Below are 18085 nucleotides of genomic sequence, written 5' to 3' on the forward strand. Positions count from 1 at the left end.
CTCTTGAGTATAAAATATCAAATCGCATTTTGCTTATCGTTATACACTTTGTTAAAAATTTGATAAGGTTTTACTTTTTCATATTAAAGTTTAAAAATCTTTATATTTTATTCGGCTCTCTTTCTTTAAAAAGAGAACTCTTATGATCAACTATAATAACAATGAAAAGAAAGTATTTTAGCACAGTGTACGTTTGCAATTTATTAGAGAAGGAACCTGATCCAATACAAACGAAATGAACAGAGAACTGAAAGAAGAACGTGAAAAGGTTTCATTTAATGTAGAAGAATTAACTAATTGGCTTTATGGAGGTGCTGATAACGTTAAAGAAAAGAGATTTTTAGGTAGTGAAACTGTGATCTTTAGTACATGATCTTCACAGTCATAAGAGAAATCATTCGTTTTCAGAAAATTACTTTTATACTGGAGCAGAAAGTAAAATTGATACAAGTTACTTGAGTCATGTTCAGAAATATGAAGAAGCTATTAGAAAAGTTGGTATTATACTGCAAAAGTTAAAACAGCTTACAAGTAAAGGTCAATATGGGGAGGAATTATATTCGTAAGTTCTATGAAATTTTAATTCAAATACAAATTTGAATAATTTTAAACAATTTTATAGAAAAATTTTAGGTGGAACATTTATAAAGCACCTTATTAAGGAAGGGAATCCAATAAGTAAATAGTTCATATGTTGATAAATTGAAAATAATTTTTTGTTTTTCATTGTTCAAGGCGTTCATTTTGATATGTTTATACCGGCAATTAAAAGTATGGGAACAACAGAACAGCAATCAGAATGGATTCCTAGAGCAGCAAAATGTGAAATTTTAGGAACATATGCTCAAACTGAATTAGGTCATGGAACATATGTGAGAGGTCTTGAAACTACCGCAACATTTGACCCTGTTTCAAAACAATTTGTATTAAATTCTCCAACACTTACATCTTATAAATGGTGGCCGGGAAATCTTGCGCACACGGTGAATTACGCATTGATTATGGCACAACTTTACACAAATAATGTTCATCACGGAGTTCATGCTTTTATAGTTCAACTTAGAGATGAAGAAACACACATGCCAATGTCAGGAATTAAAATTGGAGAAATTGGAACAAAATTAGGATATAATACCGTTAATAATGGATTTCTTGCATTTAATAATGTAAGAATTCCACGCAAAAACATGTTGATGAAGAACTCTGAAGTAACAGAAAATGGAGATTATATTGTCCATAAAAATCCTTTATTGACTTATGGAACAATGACAATGACAAGAATTGGTATAATAAATGAAGTGCAAACATTTTTAGCTAAAGCCGTTGTTATTGCTATCAGATATTCTCTAGTAAGACGACAAAGTCCAATTGATCCTGATAAACCTGAGCCAAAAATAATTGAGCATATTACGCAACAATACAAAATTTTTCCGGCAATGTCTAAAGCAATTGTAATGAATATTGCTGCAAATTTTATGTGGAAATTTTATAATGATATTATGAAACAAATTGATAATGGTGATTTATCAAGACTATCTGAATTGCATGCGTTATCTTGTTGCTTAAAAGCCATTTGTACAAATGATGCAACTAAAGATGTTGAAATATGTAGATTATCATGTGGAGGACATGGATATTTGAATTCTGCCGGCTTTGTTGATATTTATAAAATGGTAACTCCAGCTCAAACATATGAAGGTGAAAATACGGTCTTATTTTTACAAACTGCACGATATTTACTTAAAACTTGGGAGCAAGCGTTAAAAGGATCAAAACTTTCATCAACAGTTGCTTATCTAAAAAATCATATTGATTCCAATCATAAGCAAAAAGAATCATTCGATAGTTCTCCAAGAGGAATTTTACGAGCTATGCAATCTACTGCAGCTGCAAAAATTGCTTCTGCATATCGTCATGTGGAAGAAAAAAAGAAATTATTTTCTGAGGAAGAGTCAAGAAACTTGTGCAGTATAGAATTAATAAGAATTTCAGAACTACATGGAAGGGTATTTTTACTTCAAACTGCAGTGAATGAGCTTGAGAAAGCTTCCAAAAAGTCTTCTCCTCATCTTTCATATGTTTTCAAAGATATTCTTGAACTTTTTACAGTAGATATTGCTAAAAATTACATTGGGGATATGTTACAGGTATATATTGAAATACATGAAAAATCTCATTTAAATTTAATTTTTTTTATTCTCATTCACAGCATATTAACATAAGTTCTGCAGCATCTGAAAGATTACAAGGCAGATTAGTTGCAGTTTTAAAGAGAATTCGTCAATATGTTATAGGAATTGCTGATGCTTTTGATTTTTCAGATGAGATTTTAGATTCTACACTTGGTGCTTTCGATGGAAATGTATATGAGCGATTGATCGAAGCAACAACACATTCATCACTAAATCATCAACCTGTGAATGAAAGCTTTGAAAAATATTTAAAACCTTTTATGAAATCGAATTTATAAGTACCTACTTAAACTATATGTGATTTTTTATTTGTTAAAATTATAATTCATGGTTGTGGTAAATGAACTTTGATATAGAACGATTAATTAAAGAGAATAATCAAGAAATGACATATATGTATACAAATCTTACACAATACAAATACAGAGTTAGATAAGATTAATATTAAAGCTTTTTCACTTTCGTTTTTTATTTCTTTCTTTTTCAGTCATGTATGATATTTTCATTTAGTTAGCACTGTGAAGAGCTAGAGTAAAGTCGTAAATATTTAACACTGCTAAATACTATTAAAATAATAGTTTGTTTGTAAACTTTATATTTCTTGTTGTTATTCAAAAATGTCAAAGAATATAAGTAATGTTAATAAGGATTTGAAGGAAGAACGTGACAAAGTTAATTTTAATGTCGAAGAATTCACAAATTGGTTTTATGGTGGAGCTGATAAAGTAAAAGAAAAGAGATATATCGGTAAGTGTGCAATTTGTTAATCTTTGTTAAGTCTAAAGGTACATTTGAAATTCTATAATTCCAGTTGGACATTGATCATTGCTAATAAAAATGTATATATGCTTTCAGAAAATTATTTCTTATCTGATAAGGATCTAAATTTAGAACTTGATACTAGTTATCTGAGCTATAAGGACAAATATGAAGAAGCTGTTAGGAGGAGTGTTGTTGTTTACAAAAAGCTTTATAAGCTTCATGCTGAAATGGGTGGAAATCAAGAAGATTTTGTGTAAGTTAAACAAATATTCAAAGTTGTTTTAGGAATGACTAACAATTTTTAAAAATACATTTAGAAAAATTATGGAAAATCTTCGTTACACTATGGGAGCAATTAATGCTGAAGGAAATCCATTTGGTTAGTAAACTTACTTGAAATTTATTGGAAATGACTTTCATAATAATATTATGATTTCAGCATTGCACTTCTCGATGTTTGCACTTACCATTTTAAATATGACCAATGATGAGCAAAAAGCAGAATGGCTACCTCGCATTTTTAATTGTAATATTTTGGGTACTTATGCACAAACAGAGCTTGGACATGGAACTTATATTCAAAGATTGGAAACAACCGCAACATATGATCCAAAAACTAAGGAATTCACACTTAATTCACCAACATTAACTTCTTATAAATGGTGGCCAGGAAACCTTGGACACACAGTTAATCATGCTGTTGTCATGGCACAATTATATTCACAAGGAAAATGTCATGGAATTCAACCATTTTTTGTACAATTGAGGGATACAGAAACACACAAACCTTTACCTGGAATTGATATTGGAGATATTGGTAATAAGGTTGGGTTCCAAACGGTTAATAATGGATTTTTAGGTTTTAAGAACGTAAAAATTCCATATAAAAATATGCTGATGAAAAATTCAAAGTTGCTTGAAGATGGAACTTTTGTTAAGCCAAAGAATCCTAAACTTAATTATGGAACCATGGTTATTATTCGAGTTCATTTAGTCATTGAGGCTGCCTTCCGTATTGCTAAGGCTACAACAATTGCATTAAGATATTCAATGGTACGCCGTCAAAGTCCAATCAATCCAAATGAAATAGAACCAAAAATTATTGAGCATGTTACACAACAAAATAAGATTTTCCCAGGAATCGCTAAGGCTATTATATTTAAATGTATGGCTGACTATTTAACAAAACTTCATGTTTCAATAACTCAGGAAGGAAATGCCGGCAATTTAGCTAGATTGCCAGAGTTACATGCACTTTCATGCTGTTTAAAAGCTGTTTGTACTAATGAAGATGCAAAAAATGTAGAAATGTGTCGACTTTCTTGTGGAGGACATGGATTCTTACGTTCTGCTGGATTAGATGATGTATACAGAAATTCAACTGCTGCTCAGACATACGAAGGCGAAAATACTGTTATGTTGTTACAAGCTTCAAGATTTTTAATCAAGTCATTTAATGAAGCTAGAAATGGTGGATCTTTAACTGAAGGAGTAAAGTATCTAAATGATTTTATTAGACGTAACGGAAAGCGTGAAGTCTTTGATAATTCATTAAATGGAATTTTGAGAGCAGTTCAGGCTGCTGCTGCTGGAAGAACTCATATTGCATGGAAACTAATTGAAGAAGGCAAGCGTCATAATACAGTAGAAGTTGCAACTAATTTAGCAGGTGTTCGCTTGACGAAAGCAGCAGAACTACACGGTTACGTTTGTCTTTTACAAGTTGGAATTGAAGAAATTGATAAAATTATTCGTAATGTATCTCCAGCTCTTGGATTAGTTTTCAAGAATGTTTTGGAATTATTTGCAGTTGATTTAATTCTAAGCAAAATTGGTGATGTCGTTCAGGTAAATTATTTTTTAAACTTCATAAACTATAAGATAATTTATGTAATTAACTTTTTATTCTCAGCATGTTGATATATCCATGGAAGACATTGAAAAATTAGAAAAACAATTGGAAACTTTATTCCAATTCTTTAGAACTTCTGCAATAGGATTGGCTGATGGATTTGACTTTTCTGATGCTGTTATTGATTCAACATTAGGTTCTTATGATGGAAATGTATATGAAAATCTTTTCAAAGCTGCTCGTAAGTCGCCACTAAATCAAGAAGATGTTAACAGATCATACCATCTTTACATCAAACCTTTGATGAAGTCTAATTTGTAATCAATTTCTATTTTTTGATCCTGCTCTTCCCTTAAAATAATATTGCATTTACCAAAAATATGACATATCATTTTATATATTTTATTGTCAAACTATGGTTGTGGACTTTTTTTATTGACTATTAAATGTCAGCCATGAATGGTATTTAATAAATTATGTTTTTTAATATACATATTATTGTTATTTTGTTTTCTCAAACACACAAGAATGGAGTGGTTCACTTATTACGTAACTTTGCTAATTTTTAAAGGGCCTGTGATTACTTGTGATTACTTAAACAATGAACTTTTTTTCTATAAATAATTTGGGATAAAGTTGTGTTTGAGGGGCTTAAAAAGTTATTTTTAGCTTTTCGTAAAAAGTGCTTGATCATCATAACTTATATGATAGTCACTAGATAATGAGTAAAATTGTTTTTAAGAGTATATTTATAAATGAAAGCTTTTGCTATAAATAAAAATTGCCTTAAGGCAAAGAACTTTATTTTCTTAATTCTGGACTTGAGTACTTTTATTTTCTTATCTATATTTTACAATCATTTACCGCCTCATATAATCGATAGAAGCCCAACGATCGTCAACAGTATGCGCACAAAAAAAAGCAAGATTTTATAATTCCAAAATATTTTCTTTATTTTTATGCAGATGGTTCAAATTTTATGTGAAATTTTATTATTTCTTTAATTAAGTAATTAATATATTAAATTAAAAACAAAGTAGTTCCTAATAAGGAGTTAGATTTTAAGTGGTTTTTTTCCTCGTCAATGAAAATTAACGCCCAATGAAGGAACTGCAAATAAAAAATAAAAAAGAACTAACATAACACTTGCCATGTAAGTCAAAAAAAAGTGAAATTATTGACAGACATTGGAACGTTTAAATAAATTAAAGTTAAAATTTAAAATTAATTTCATCTAGATATCAAGCATTTATTCAAAGTATGACATGACATTAAAAATTTGTAAAATAAGGTTTAAGAATTATTTCCACATAAAAATTTAAAATCTTTCAAAAATATGCATTCGATTTTTTAACGTATAATATTCCCACTAAAATTCAAATATCTTCATCTATTAAGATCACACATATTTTTTCTATGCAACTTGTACTTGTTTTTCCATTACAAGTGCTCCGCAGAAATAATTATTTCTATTTTGTAAATCAATGATAATACACAACAAAATTTTAATTTTAAGATATTATAAAGTGAATTATTAAAGAAAGATTACTATAACACTTAACACATTGCGTAATATATCGTAAGTCAAATGAATGAAAGTAATTAGTAGTGGGGATTGCGAAAAAAGTACTAAATAATTGAAAATATACACTTGTAAATTGAGCTCGTTTCAAAGTTCACGAATTATAATCTAGAAAGATTTATATTATTTTATTTTATTTATAGAGTATCAGAGTATCAGGGTATCAGTGATTATCAAAATTTTTAAAACAGAAAGTCACAATAAAACTTAAAAAATGACAAATAAATCTAAAGTAAATCCTGATTTAAGAGAGGAACGAGAGAAAGTTGAATTTGATGTTGAAGACTTTACCAACTGGTATTATAAAGGTGCAGATAATGTTGCTGAAAAGAGATTTCTCGGTAAGTAAAAATAATTCAACCGTAAAATTTAAATTTTTTATTATGACTTTTATTTTTAATCCTGTGACTGTCCAGAAAATTTCTTTTTATCTGATCCTGAATTGGAAGATAAAGTGTCAACAAGCTATTTAAGCCACAAAGAAAAATATGAAAATGCAGTGCGTAAAGCGATTCTTGTTGTTAAAAAAATTAAAGAACTTCAGGCTGATGGAAGAGGCGGTGTTGATATTTATATGTAATAATTTGTTCGTTTTAACGAGTCACCTTACAAAACAACTAATCAAATAAATTTTTCCCATGAAAATAGGGCATTGTTAGGAGGTACCTTGGGAACAGCAATTTTCCGAGAAGCAAATCCAATTACAGTTCATTTCGTAATGTTTCTACCGGCAATAATGAATCATGGCACCAGTGATCAACAAGCTGAATGGATATCTCGTGCATGGAACTGTAATATTATCGGCACTTACGCACAAACCGAGTTAGGTCACGGAACTTACATACGTGGACTTGAAACTACCGCAACATATGACCCGAAAACAAAAGAATTTATATTGAATTCTCCAAATCTTACATCGTACAAGGTATATAAATAATAAATAATAACTAATATGTAGATCTTAATAGTAGATTGTAATTTTTATAGTGGTGGCCAGGCGGCTTAGGACATACAGCTAACTATGCTATAGTTATTGCTCAACTATATTCGCTAGGAAAATGTCACGGTATTCAGCCTTTTATTGTACAACTCAGAGATGAGGAGACACATATGCCTTTACCGGGAATAAAAATTGGTGAAATTGGAAATAAAGTTGGAATGAATACAGTCAATAACGGGTTTTTGGCATTTGATAATGTGCGTATCCCATTGAAAAACATGTTAATGAAGAATGCAAAAGTATTAGAAGATGGACAATTTATCAAACCCAAAAGCTCAGTTCTAACTTATGGTACAATGATGTTTGTGCGTGTTGTTATACTCAAAGATATGGCAAGTTATTTATCAAAGGCAGTAACTATTGCATTGAGATATTCTATGGTACGTCGACAAAGTCCAATTGAACCAAATAAACCCGAACCGAAAATAATTGAACATGTCACTCAACAATATAAAATATTTCCTGCAGTCGCAAAAGTTATTGTTTTCAAAATAACTGCTGAATTTTTATGGGATATGTACAATCAAGTAACACATGACTTAGATAAAGGTGATATGGAAAGACTACCAGAATTGCATGCTATTTCGTGTTGTCTTAAGGCTGTATGCACAAATGAGGCTGCTCAAGCTATTGAAGTATGCCGTTTGTCCACTGGAGGTCATGGATATCTTAACTCAGCTGGTTTTCAAGATATTTATGGAATGGTTACTGCAGCACAAACATATGAAGGAGAAAACACAGTTATGTTCTTACAAACTGCAAGGTACTTGATCAAATGTTGGGAAAAAGCAATGAACGGTGAAAAACTTACTCCAACTGTATCATATTTGGAAAACTTTATTAAGGGACGCAATTCAAAACAATCATTCCAAAATTCACCATCCGGTATTTTGAGAGCATTTCAATTGGCAGCTGCTAAAAAAATTGCCGAATCCAATAAACATTTGGAGGAACGAAAAAAATATCTATCACCAGAAGAAGCTACAAATCAAACTGGACTGGAACTTATTAATGCATCAGAATTGCACTGTCAAGCATTTTTGCTTCAAGCTGCAATTGAAGTTTTGGAAGATTCTGTAAAACAAACATCTGCTCCATTAGGAAAAGTTTTGAAAGATTTGTTAGAATTATATTCTGTTGATTTGGCTTTACGATACACTGGAAGCTTGCTCGAGGTAAGATTGTAACTGCATTTTTTTATGTTCCTATTTTAAAATTTTTAATTTTAGTTTGCAAATATGACTTCAAGTGATATTGAATTTTTACAAAGATCATTGGAAACTTTGTTGAAAAAGTTGAGGAACAACATTCTTGGCATAGTTGATGGATTTGATCATCCAGATCAAGTTCTTGGATCTGTATTAGGAACTTATGATGGAAATGTTTATGAAAACTTAATTAACGCTGCAATGAAATCACCTTTAAATCAGGAAGATGTTAATCAATCATTCCATTTATATTTGAAACCATTCATGAAGTCCAATTTGTAAGGAAAAGTTTACCCCAATTAACATTGACAAAAAAAAGGTGGAAGATTTTTTTCTATTTTCATATATTGTATTTTCAATTTATATTTTATTCAAACTGTTCCTTAATAGTTTTTGGAAATTGAGGCTTTGAAATGAATTTCAAATAAAGCTAAATTTGAACCAGCATTTAAGACTGGATATATGTATTCCAACCTACCTTGAAATTAAAAAATATACTCACAACCATTTTATTTTGTGGAAAATTATAGTTATTATTTTTATACCTGAATAAAGCACGTCTGAAAAACTATGAAATCATAAGACAAAATATTGCATATGCATTCTTTCTCTTTGAATTTTTATTGTTTCTAATTGTTATATCATTTTTACAAAATAAAAAAAAAACAAACTGTTGATACAATCTATGAATGAATAATCTCATCATCATCATCATCATCATTTTTACTTATATTCTTACAAAAAAAGGAGTGAATTTTTAATTATTTGAAAATGATGATTTTCTTTTGAATTAAAAAACTAAAGCGTAATAATAATAATAATAATCATAGAAAAACGGTTCATGAAAAAGGAAACAAAGTGGTTGCACAGTATTTACAGTAATATTAACCATAAATCTATATAAAAGATCTGCTCATTGTTTATTAGAGCATCGAAATAATACTTGATGATTCATTTGCGTTACTTCGAATGTTAAATCACACAATCCACCCTTATCAGTTTTTTATATAAATTTTAATTTTCCTTTGTAATAATATAAATTATTTCAATACATTTTACAGTTTTCTTCAGGAAAATCTTCTGGTGAATATTAGTATCAATAAAGAATTTAAAATAAATTTCAGACCAAACAAATGTGGCTATGTGATATCAACAAATCGAAAATTTTCTCTACGTTTTTAAAACAAAAAAGAAAGAAAGTAAAAGGATCAAAAGTATTCATTTTGTGATGTGTATAATGTTAAACTTTTGTTTGTGTAAGTTATACTAGCATTGTAATGAATTTTTTATCATTCGTAAAAAGCAATTTATATTTTTTAACTCTTAAACTATCCTTTGTCGATATTTGTGTTTTTTTCCTCATTATAATTTTTTACATGTTATTTTCAAATTAAAAAAAAAAAAAAACCAAGTAAATATATTTATACTCAATAGTTCATGGCAACAATTTTTTCATATCGTTCAATATGTTATTACGGCAATTCTGAGACCATTGGTTTCTCAATTTTTTTTCCATCATTCCGCTTTGAACTGATTAAATCATTGATTAAATTACCAATGATATAGGATTTTTAATAAGTAAAACAAACATTTACTAAACATTTCATGATCAAGATCATTACTGATATTCTCAATTAATTCATTTGATTAGTTAAATTAAATTTAATGGGGAAGAATAATATTGTATTTTCCATTATTTTACTTAAAATTTTAGTGGATAATTTCACTAATATGAATCATCTCATTCCAAAATCAAGTGTTATTATTTTTTAATGATTGTTCAGTCTAAATATGTGAAATTAGTTTGGAATAATTTTGTCATTTAGATAACTTAGAACAAATGATTATTCACATTAGTAAAATAAACATATTTTCCATTTCAAGTTGCATAAATTTTGAAAATTTTCATACGATTTTTCAGATGATTCAACGATGATATATTATTAAAAATGAACGTTCAGGCATGAAATCGGATGTGATATATGAAATTAGGAAATCAAACAAAATTTCAACAAGTTAATTTTTGTAGCTATTTTTTTATTCTTTAAATTTTTTATGTATATCGTTTAAAAATTTTCCAAATTTGTGCATCTTGGAAATGTTTAATTTTTTTTTTCTTATTAAGACAATTTTTAATTAATTTTAAATACAAACGTATTTCATTTAAATATCTATTCACGAATATTGCAATAATTTAAACATAGAAAGGCATAAAGTTATTGCATTACACATGAATCATTCATTTTAGTCTAAAGGAAATTAAATCAATTGTTTACAAACTGGATCAATTTCAGCATGTGTAAGTCTGTATGCTTATACGTATGAAATTATGCTTTATGTGGATGAATTGTTTTTGTATTACATTTTTTTTCTTGTTTTATACAAAATGAATGGGAAGGTAAATGCATGAAAAATCTAAAACTGATCCAATGTTAATCTCTTATCAATTATGTAATGTAAATGTCCTTCATTTGGAGTTTCTTCATTCTTTTTGAGTAATTGATTTTTTCTGTTTAAGCATATTTACAAAACAAAGAAGAAAATTATTTTCTCATTCTTACGATCAAAATTTGACTGGATGAAACTATTCTAATTGTGAGGAGATATTTTTCTCATAATATTTTTGTTATTTATTTTTAATTCTCTCATCTTTAATCAAATTATTATTCTTTTTTTTTTGCATTTCGCACAAGTTTATTAGGTATTTATTATTTACTAGAAATGTCCTAATTTGTAACAAATAAAAAAATAAATAAAAATTAATTTTCGTAAAAGTCGGACATTTTACTTTTGAAACTTAAAGGATAAGCTTAATTAAAAAAAATTCTTTCTTTTAATGCTTGAACTTTGACATTGGTCTTAAAGTAAAACAAAAAAGTACTATTTATAACCAAAAAGTTTAAACCATTTTCTCATTATTTTGTACTGTGCCGGTTTTAAAAACCGAGTATTATCATTTTATAATTATAAAAAGATGACAGATTCATTTAGGTTTGATACGTAGAGAAGGTTATGGAAAATATCAAAATGAATGGATATCACTTTCATAACATTATTTATGTGTTCAGTTAATGATAATTCACATGTACACTTTTTTTTATCTCAATTTAATTTCTTATGAAAACAGATAATGTATTTGTTAACTATCGAATTATGCATTGAATTTCTTATATGAAAGCTTCTTCCATCCATTCAATCAACTCCATTTTTTTTTCGTTCTATTTTTTTATCCTTATTTATTATAAAAATTTCTTCGTTTTGGAGACAAAAAATCAAACAATAAAAATATTATTTTTAAATTAATTTCATTATAATTACACGTTCATAAATCACGAAGTGTTCATCGTCATTCACGTTACTCAACTACTATATTGCCTTTAAAATACTTACAGTAGTTGACTACAAGTGTTATTATTATTATTTATTTATGTTTCACTTACTGCGGTTCTGTAGTCGAAGTTAAAAAGCTTATACTGAGAGACAAAATTACCAATCTAATATTATTATCATAATCAAAGAAATTTTAACTTACAGTTTACTGTCTAGTTCTTTTTTTTTATAAAATTTCAAACCTTATAATCTCTTTATCATGAACGAGTCATATTTCTAATCCTCTCCACCTCCATCTCCCTCCTCATCACCTGAATCCTCATCATCATGATGTATTTGAGAATTTAACGGCTGTTGTTGTATGTGATTTGGAGGTGGAATACCTTGTTGTATATTTCTACACTTTAACTTATATTCCGTCATTTCCTAAAAAATAATATCAATTCATTTGATTAATTTACTGTCTTAATTTATTTTGAAATAAAAAGTTTCTTACCTTTTCATATCTCTGTTTATCTTTATCAGCCATAGCCTCGTATTTGCTTTTAACTTCGGGATCACAATCAGACCACTTTCGTCCAAGTTCCTTAGCAATATCTCCTACACCATATTCGGGATTAAGTGCTTTAACTTTATTCCGTTCATCATGACAAAACCAAAAGAATGCTGAGAGTGATCTTTTCGGAGCATTTGGATCCTTTTGATGTTTTCGTTTTTTACCACGTCCAACTACAACACCTTTTGGAGGAACATAATTTGACATCTCCATGTCATACCTTTGCTTGTCTTTTTCTGCCATTTCATGGAAGCGTTTCTTCTCTTTATCAAGCATTGTCTAAAAAAATAAGTAGATATAAATTGTTTAAAATAAATTAATTTGAATGACAACAACAGCGACTTTAAACATTTTCTTAAGAGATAACTCAAGCATAACACATCTGTTACCAAACAAAAGTTTGAGAACCTGTGTTTTAACATTCATTCAACCAGAAATATGAAATTAAGATGAAGGTGTAGTGTACTAATGCATAATTTGGCGCCTATTTTTTTATTCAAATTTTATAAACAAAAAAAAAATGAAAAATATAAAAAAAGACTTTTTAAAATAAGGCAAAGTATTGAAGATATCTGCAGTCAAAAGACACCAATGAAACAAGTTACGCATACAATGAAAATAATGTATGTTGTATATAAAGATACTATACATGTACATATATAAATATATATGTATGTATACATAAGAGTTTACATAAAAAGCATGTATCAAAACTTCCTCGCGCGATCGATTTTTTAAAGAAGGAAACGGCTGAAGCTTCAAAACGTTCGGACAGAATGATTGTATCTCGAGATAAGAATGTAAAATAATTTCTGTGAAGCGAGAAGCGGCAATTTAGATAGACTCATTTTTAAATAATAACATTTTTGTAAGAAATTAAATTTCTGCATCGCTGCTCGCAAAAATTTACTAACTTTGAACTTGAACATTTTCAAACAATTCCTCTATATTTTCTTATTTCAATATTTCTCGACTGATGAGACACCCTGTGGCAGTTTTTTTCCTTCCCGTATATGTAAAAATTTTAAGCGCAAACGCAATAATACATAAACCTGAAATATGCATGCAATATATTTTCAAAATAAGGAAGGAAAATTTTTTGAGTTAAGGAGAAGGAGGGAAAGAAAGAGAAAATGAGATATTTCGGAAAATTGTCCCAATTTCATTTTTTTCTGACATTCTTCCTCTTTTCCCTTTAGCCTGTTTTTTTTTTTTGTTTCTTTAATACATATTTTGGATTATTAGAAGAGTTGGAAAAGAGAAAATATTGCTTCTTATGATCAATATGAAAATGTAAATAACAATCGCATGAAAATGCCAACGCTTAAAAAATTAAAAATCTAGGAAGTAATTGATCCTATAGGGAGTAACCACATTTCATGAAATTTTCAAGTGGTAGTACAAAACCAGTTTTAGGAAATCGCAAATACAAGCGAATGTGAATCAGTTGATCTGTCTTGATCTTTAATCCGTATGCATTATGTACACAATTGGGAATTTATTTACTGGTTTAGGTATGACTATTGATGCTGAACATTTAATAACATTCTTACCTTCCATCGTTCAGCACACTTCCTTGAAAACTCTGCGAATATGACAGACTCTTCGGGGTGCTTCTTTTTATGCTCTTCACGGCATGTTTGAACAAAGAAAGCATATGCAGTCATTCGTCCACGAGGCTTTGCATCCTGAGCCTTTCCTCGATTCATTTTAGCGGCAATCTGATTATTCTGATTCTGATTTACATTTTGTTGTACGTGAGTTTGATTCTAAAGGCATGATAAAAGAGATTAACAAAATTAATATTTCAATCCAAACAATAGATAAATAAATAAGTCATGAAGAGAATTGTTAGTCATCATCATTAATGTGAATTGTATGTATGTAAAAGATTGAACACTGGCGGTCAATTCATTTGTTTTTATTTTTTTCATTCTTCAGTACGTATGTATCTCTAACTCCTTCTAAATGATTAATTGTTCCATTTCAAAATAAACTATTCAGTAATGAGAGTTATAATGAAAATATTTTTTAAAAGTCTATCCCTTTGTTTCATTATTTTTTTTTTCTTGTTTCAAGAAAGATGTTTAGTCGATTTTTTTTTCTTTCTTCTCTCTTCGACAAAAACCGGTCTCGTGGCTTCATTTTTCTTATTTTTTAATCATTCTTTTTCTTTTAAAAAAAATTTAAGGGGCATTAACACAATACACGCTAATAAAAACACATACATACAACGTGCGCATCGCTGAGCCTAAAACGTCAAAAGTCTTTCACTCAAACTATTCCTTAATTAATATGATTTTTCATTAAAAAAATTGTACATTAACAACAGACGAGAACAATTATTAATTGACAATTTACGTATATTTTAAACCTATGTAGCATGAATATGAATTCATATCTATACGCTATACAATACATGAAAAATTTCATTATCAAACTTCGACGTAAATATAATCATTGATGAAAACGAAAATGCATTCACAAATACAGAAATATTATGCTGACATGTGAATCATTCATACATAATATAGCAAAGCAAATATATTATTTATCAATAAACACATGTTTTCTATAATTGTATGTTTGTTTATCATAACAATTGACAATAATTTTTTTCTTTTTTCTCTCTTTCGCATTCGAAATGGCACTAAGCATTCCAAAGCATAGACTATAGTATATAATAACAATATAATTGTTATAAAAGAGCACGTGGGTTCAAAGAGAATTTTCTTTTGGCTGTTTATGAATGTTCTTTTCATCTTTTCAAACATTATTGTTGTTATTATTTTTCTATTAATGGCTGCTATTATTGCTATTTTCCTTTTGGAATTGTACATATATTTGATGCTCTCTTAGTTTTTTTTTTTTTTGTTTTGTTTTGATGATAGGACGGGAGAGAGTGAGAATCAAAACATATGAGGATAATATAAGGAATTTAACTTACCGAAGCTTGGTTTGAATGTACATTATGTAAATTTTGAGATTGATGCTGTTGAGATTGTGTCTGTTGATTTACTTGCTGCTGATGCTGTTGTTGTTGCTGCTGCTGCTGCTGTTGTTGTTGTTGTTGCTGTTGCTGCTGCTGCTGTTGTTGAGCTTGTTGCAAATTTTCTAGGGCATTTTGACCAGCTGCAGTGTACCACCATTGTGTTCCAGGTGATGATGTGACATTCATCCCTTGTGTTGCTCCCATACCTAAACGATAATCATATGCATTTGACGTAGCTACGTTAGTTGATGGGAAACTGCTTGCCATTTTATATGAAAAAAGCTGTTGTGAAGCTACACTGGAAGTCGTACTATTATTCCTAACAGCATCATTTAATGCTTGAGTCTGTTGAACTACAACTTGATGTATCTGCTGCTGTTGTTGCTGCTGCATATGATTTTGCTGATGATGCTGATTAATAATTTGTTGATGATGTAAATTACTCTGATCAGCTGTGATCGCTCCCGGCCACCAAACGGCATCTTCTCTAGCACCCCATGCACCACCACGGTGCTGATCAGACATTTTTTATTTTTGTTTTGAAAGTCTCCTAATTAATTAATTTTTATGTTAGGGGGATTTTTCTTTCTTTTTTTCCTTTTTTTTCGGGAGAATGCACTAACACTGTTGCAATTTTTCTTTCTTTTAAAGTATATAATGCGTTTCTTTCTTTTCTATATAGTTTTTCAAAATTTTTACCACCTTCTGGATGAATTAATTATTTAAAAACTATTCTTTAATAATGTTTATGCATTGTTGTATATAAACGGAAAAAAATTTAATATACCAACATTTACAAGAAGAAAAAAAAATGCTATACACACTTATTTTCTCAAAAATTCGCCATAAACATTTTACTCCCAGATTTATTTTATTGATTTTAAGCGCTTCTTTGTTATCACTTCATATAATCCTTATTGCTCACACAATCAGTAGAAAAATTTACACGATTTAATGCCAATTTTTAACTTATTTACGTTTAAAATTTGTTTAGAAAAAATGACGCTCCATCCATATTCTTACTATACTTCGCAGATTTTAATGCCCTTGCAGCAAGGAACGATTCATGAAAAATGTTTTGTTTAATTTTCTCATGGAATAAACAAATGAGAATTTTAACTGAATTTTTCATTTCTCTCAAGTTGATACATTGAGAAGATTAAAAATTGATAATAGATGGCGTTAGTGACTTTACCTTATTTTTCATTTATTTATTAAGTTAGACTTTTTAAATATGTTAACATTTTATTTCATTTTTAATATATGATTAACAAATTAAATTTATTTACAAAGTTCAGTTTATTGAGTACATGGCTTCGATTGAACTTCTAGAAATAGAAGCCTCAATAAAATAAAATAAAAAATTGTAACAAGATATGAATATACATTTTAGCTTGTCAAAAGCTTTACATTATTTCGTGTACATCCTATTTTTACACTCCAATCGCACACACCACTTATTGGGTCAAATGACATTCGATCGCCACACGAGAAAATAAATCCTTCAAGAAATCCTCGAACTTTTGCACATGATATATACATATCACATGATAATGGATGTGGATAATTTCCTAGTTCTAGACACTCAATTTTCGTCTTTTCCATATCAGCACTTACAGAATGTAAAACTACTTTAACCTTAAAATAATAGAAAGGAAAATATTTTTTATCTAAAATAAATTAAGTTTTAAATTTGAGATCTCTTACTTGAGATCCTAATACACCAATTAATTTTTCATCTTCTTCATTTTTTTCATCTTCATAATCTTTATCAAGTCCTTTAATTTTATATTGATGCTCAAGAATTTTATCGAATGAATTTGGTGAGTTTTCATTTATAGATGTTGATTCTATCTGATTAATTGCAAGTGAATCAATTTGATGATCAATATTCACTGTATTGTTAGTCGTCTGCGTTTTTCTTGGTCTCACTGAAGTCAAAGCAGGTAAGACACTTGCAATATCTTCATCAAAGTCATCATTATCGGAAGATTTTATTAAATCTAGTTTTGTTGTTGTTATAGGTGTTGTTATTGGTGTTGTTGATTCCGTTGTGAATGGAGCTAATGTTGTAGGAACATACTCTGCTGTAGTTAAAATTCGTCTATTTACTGACGACACTCTTTTCCTTACCACCCTTGTAGTACGAGGCCTTAATGTAGTTGTTGTTGTTGTTGTCTTTATTGATGTTGTAGTAATTGGTGTCGTCACTTCTGTCGTGATTTTAGTAAATTTTTTCGTAACTAGAGATGTGCGGTTTCTCGCTGGAGATCTCAATTGATTTCTTTTGCTTGACTGGAATTTGTTTGCTTGAACCGCCTACATTTTAATTATTTGAATTAATTCTTTTTTAAACTCAACAATATACCCAATATACTTTAAAAGCACGATATCCTTTAATAAAATATTTACAGACAAACTGTTTGTGCAATTTCTACTCAGTGCAAATGACAATTGTATAAAACATAAAGTGCGAACAATAAAACAAAAAAAACATGCATACATAAATAAAAGCATTCTTATAATTAGAAAATAATCTGAAAATTTTATCAATAGTTTGTGAGAATATAGTAGAAAAAAAGTGCTTTGAGGATGTAGAACAAACATAAAA

The 18085-nt window shown here is 28.9% G+C and overlaps 4 protein-coding genes across 5 annotated transcripts; 3 read left to right on the top strand and 1 right to left on the bottom strand.

Annotated features, from left to right (window-relative positions):
- Positions 1 to 103: 103 nt before the first annotated feature.
- LOC139098891 (acyl-coenzyme A oxidase 1-like) lies at positions 104 to 2628 on the top strand. The gene is made up of 5 exons (XM_070651266.1): positions 104 to 344; positions 409 to 562; positions 623 to 678; positions 736 to 2147; positions 2210 to 2628. The coding sequence occupies exons 1-5, from the start codon at positions 236 to 238 to the stop codon at positions 2468 to 2470; spliced, it is 1992 nt and encodes a 663-aa protein (XP_070507367.1). The 5' UTR covers positions 104 to 235; the 3' UTR covers positions 2471 to 2628.
- A 65-nt stretch (positions 2629 to 2693) lies between these two features.
- LOC139098888 (acyl-coenzyme A oxidase 1-like) lies at positions 2694 to 5297 on the top strand. Its single transcript, XM_070651263.1, has 5 exons — positions 2694 to 2939; positions 3048 to 3207; positions 3272 to 3333; positions 3394 to 4802; positions 4867 to 5297. Exons 1-5 carry the CDS (start codon positions 2810 to 2812, stop codon positions 5125 to 5127), a joined length of 2022 nt encoding a protein of 673 aa, XP_070507364.1. The 5' UTR covers positions 2694 to 2809; the 3' UTR covers positions 5128 to 5297.
- Positions 5298 to 6227: 930 nt separating this feature from the next.
- Positions 6228 to 9185, top strand: LOC139098890 (acyl-coenzyme A oxidase 1-like). 2 transcript variants are annotated; one of them, XM_070651264.1, is made up of 6 exons: positions 6228 to 6385; positions 6532 to 6729; positions 6805 to 6964; positions 7037 to 7313; positions 7376 to 8563; positions 8618 to 9185. In XM_070651264.1, exons 2-6 carry the CDS (start codon positions 6603 to 6605, stop codon positions 8876 to 8878), a joined length of 2013 nt encoding a protein of 670 aa, XP_070507365.1. In that variant the 5' UTR covers positions 6228 to 6385; positions 6532 to 6602; the 3' UTR covers positions 8879 to 9185. The 2 variants fall into 2 exon arrangements, with proteins under 2 accessions (XP_070507365.1, XP_070507366.1); XM_070651265.1 differs by having other exon boundaries at positions 6311 to 6459.
- Positions 9186 to 9187: 2 nt separating this feature from the next.
- Dsp1 (Dorsal switch protein 1) lies at positions 9188 to 16516 on the bottom strand. The gene is made up of 4 exons (XM_070651286.1): positions 15430 to 16516; positions 14036 to 14251; positions 12423 to 12761; positions 9188 to 12352 (listed from the first exon to the last, which is right to left on the bottom strand). Exons 1-4 carry the CDS (start codon positions 15997 to 15999, stop codon positions 12203 to 12205), a joined length of 1275 nt encoding a protein of 424 aa, XP_070507387.1. The 5' UTR covers positions 16000 to 16516; the 3' UTR covers positions 9188 to 12202.
- Positions 16517 to 18085: the final 1569 nt, after the last annotated feature.

Source organism: Chironomus tepperi, unplaced genomic scaffold (assembly GCF_022539635.2).
Source record: "Chironomus tepperi strain 1889 unplaced genomic scaffold, CSIRO-AGI_Ctep_v1 contig_454, whole genome shotgun sequence".
NCBI classification, from domain to species: Eukaryota; Metazoa; Arthropoda; class Insecta; order Diptera; family Chironomidae; genus Chironomus; species Chironomus tepperi.

Bases quoted from the DNA above. Each gene is read 5' to 3' on its own strand.
- LOC139098891 (XM_070651266.1), top strand. From the start codon at position 236: ATGAACAGAGAACTGAAAGAAGAACGTGAAAAGGTTTCATTTAATGTA. The intron at 563-622 runs GTAAGTTCTATG...ACAATTTTATAG, and splicing joins TATGGGGAGGAATTATATTC to AAAAATTTTAGGTGGAACAT. The intron at 2,148-2,209 runs GTATATATTGAA...TCTCATTCACAG, and splicing joins ACATTGGGGATATGTTACAG to CATATTAACATAAGTTCTGC.
- LOC139098888 (XM_070651263.1), top strand. From the start codon at position 2,810: ATGTCAAAGAATATAAGTAATGTTAATAAGGATTTGAAGGAAGAACGT. The intron at 2,940-3,047 runs GTAAGTGTGCAA...ATATGCTTTCAG, and splicing joins AAAAGAAAAGAGATATATCG to AAAATTATTTCTTATCTGAT. The intron at 3,208-3,271 runs GTAAGTTAAACA...AAATACATTTAG, and splicing joins GGAAATCAAGAAGATTTTGT to AAAAATTATGGAAAATCTTC.
- LOC139098890 (XM_070651264.1), top strand. From the start codon at position 6,603: ATGACAAATAAATCTAAAGTAAATCCTGATTTAAGAGAGGAACGAGAG. The intron at 6,965-7,036 runs GTAATAATTTGT...CCATGAAAATAG, and splicing joins GGCGGTGTTGATATTTATAT to GGCATTGTTAGGAGGTACCT. The intron at 7,314-7,375 runs GTATATAAATAA...TAATTTTTATAG, and splicing joins CAAATCTTACATCGTACAAG to TGGTGGCCAGGCGGCTTAGG.
- Dsp1 (XM_070651286.1), bottom strand. From the start codon at position 15,999: ATGTCTGATCAGCACCGTGGTGGTGCATGGGGTGCTAGAGAAGATGCC. The intron at 14,252-15,429 runs GTAAGTTAAATT...TCATGCCTTTAG, and splicing joins TACATTCAAACCAAGCTTCG to AATCAAACTCACGTACAACA. The intron at 12,353-12,422 runs GTAAGAAACTTT...ATTATTTTTTAG, and splicing joins ATAAACAGAGATATGAAAAG to GAAATGACGGAATATAAGTT.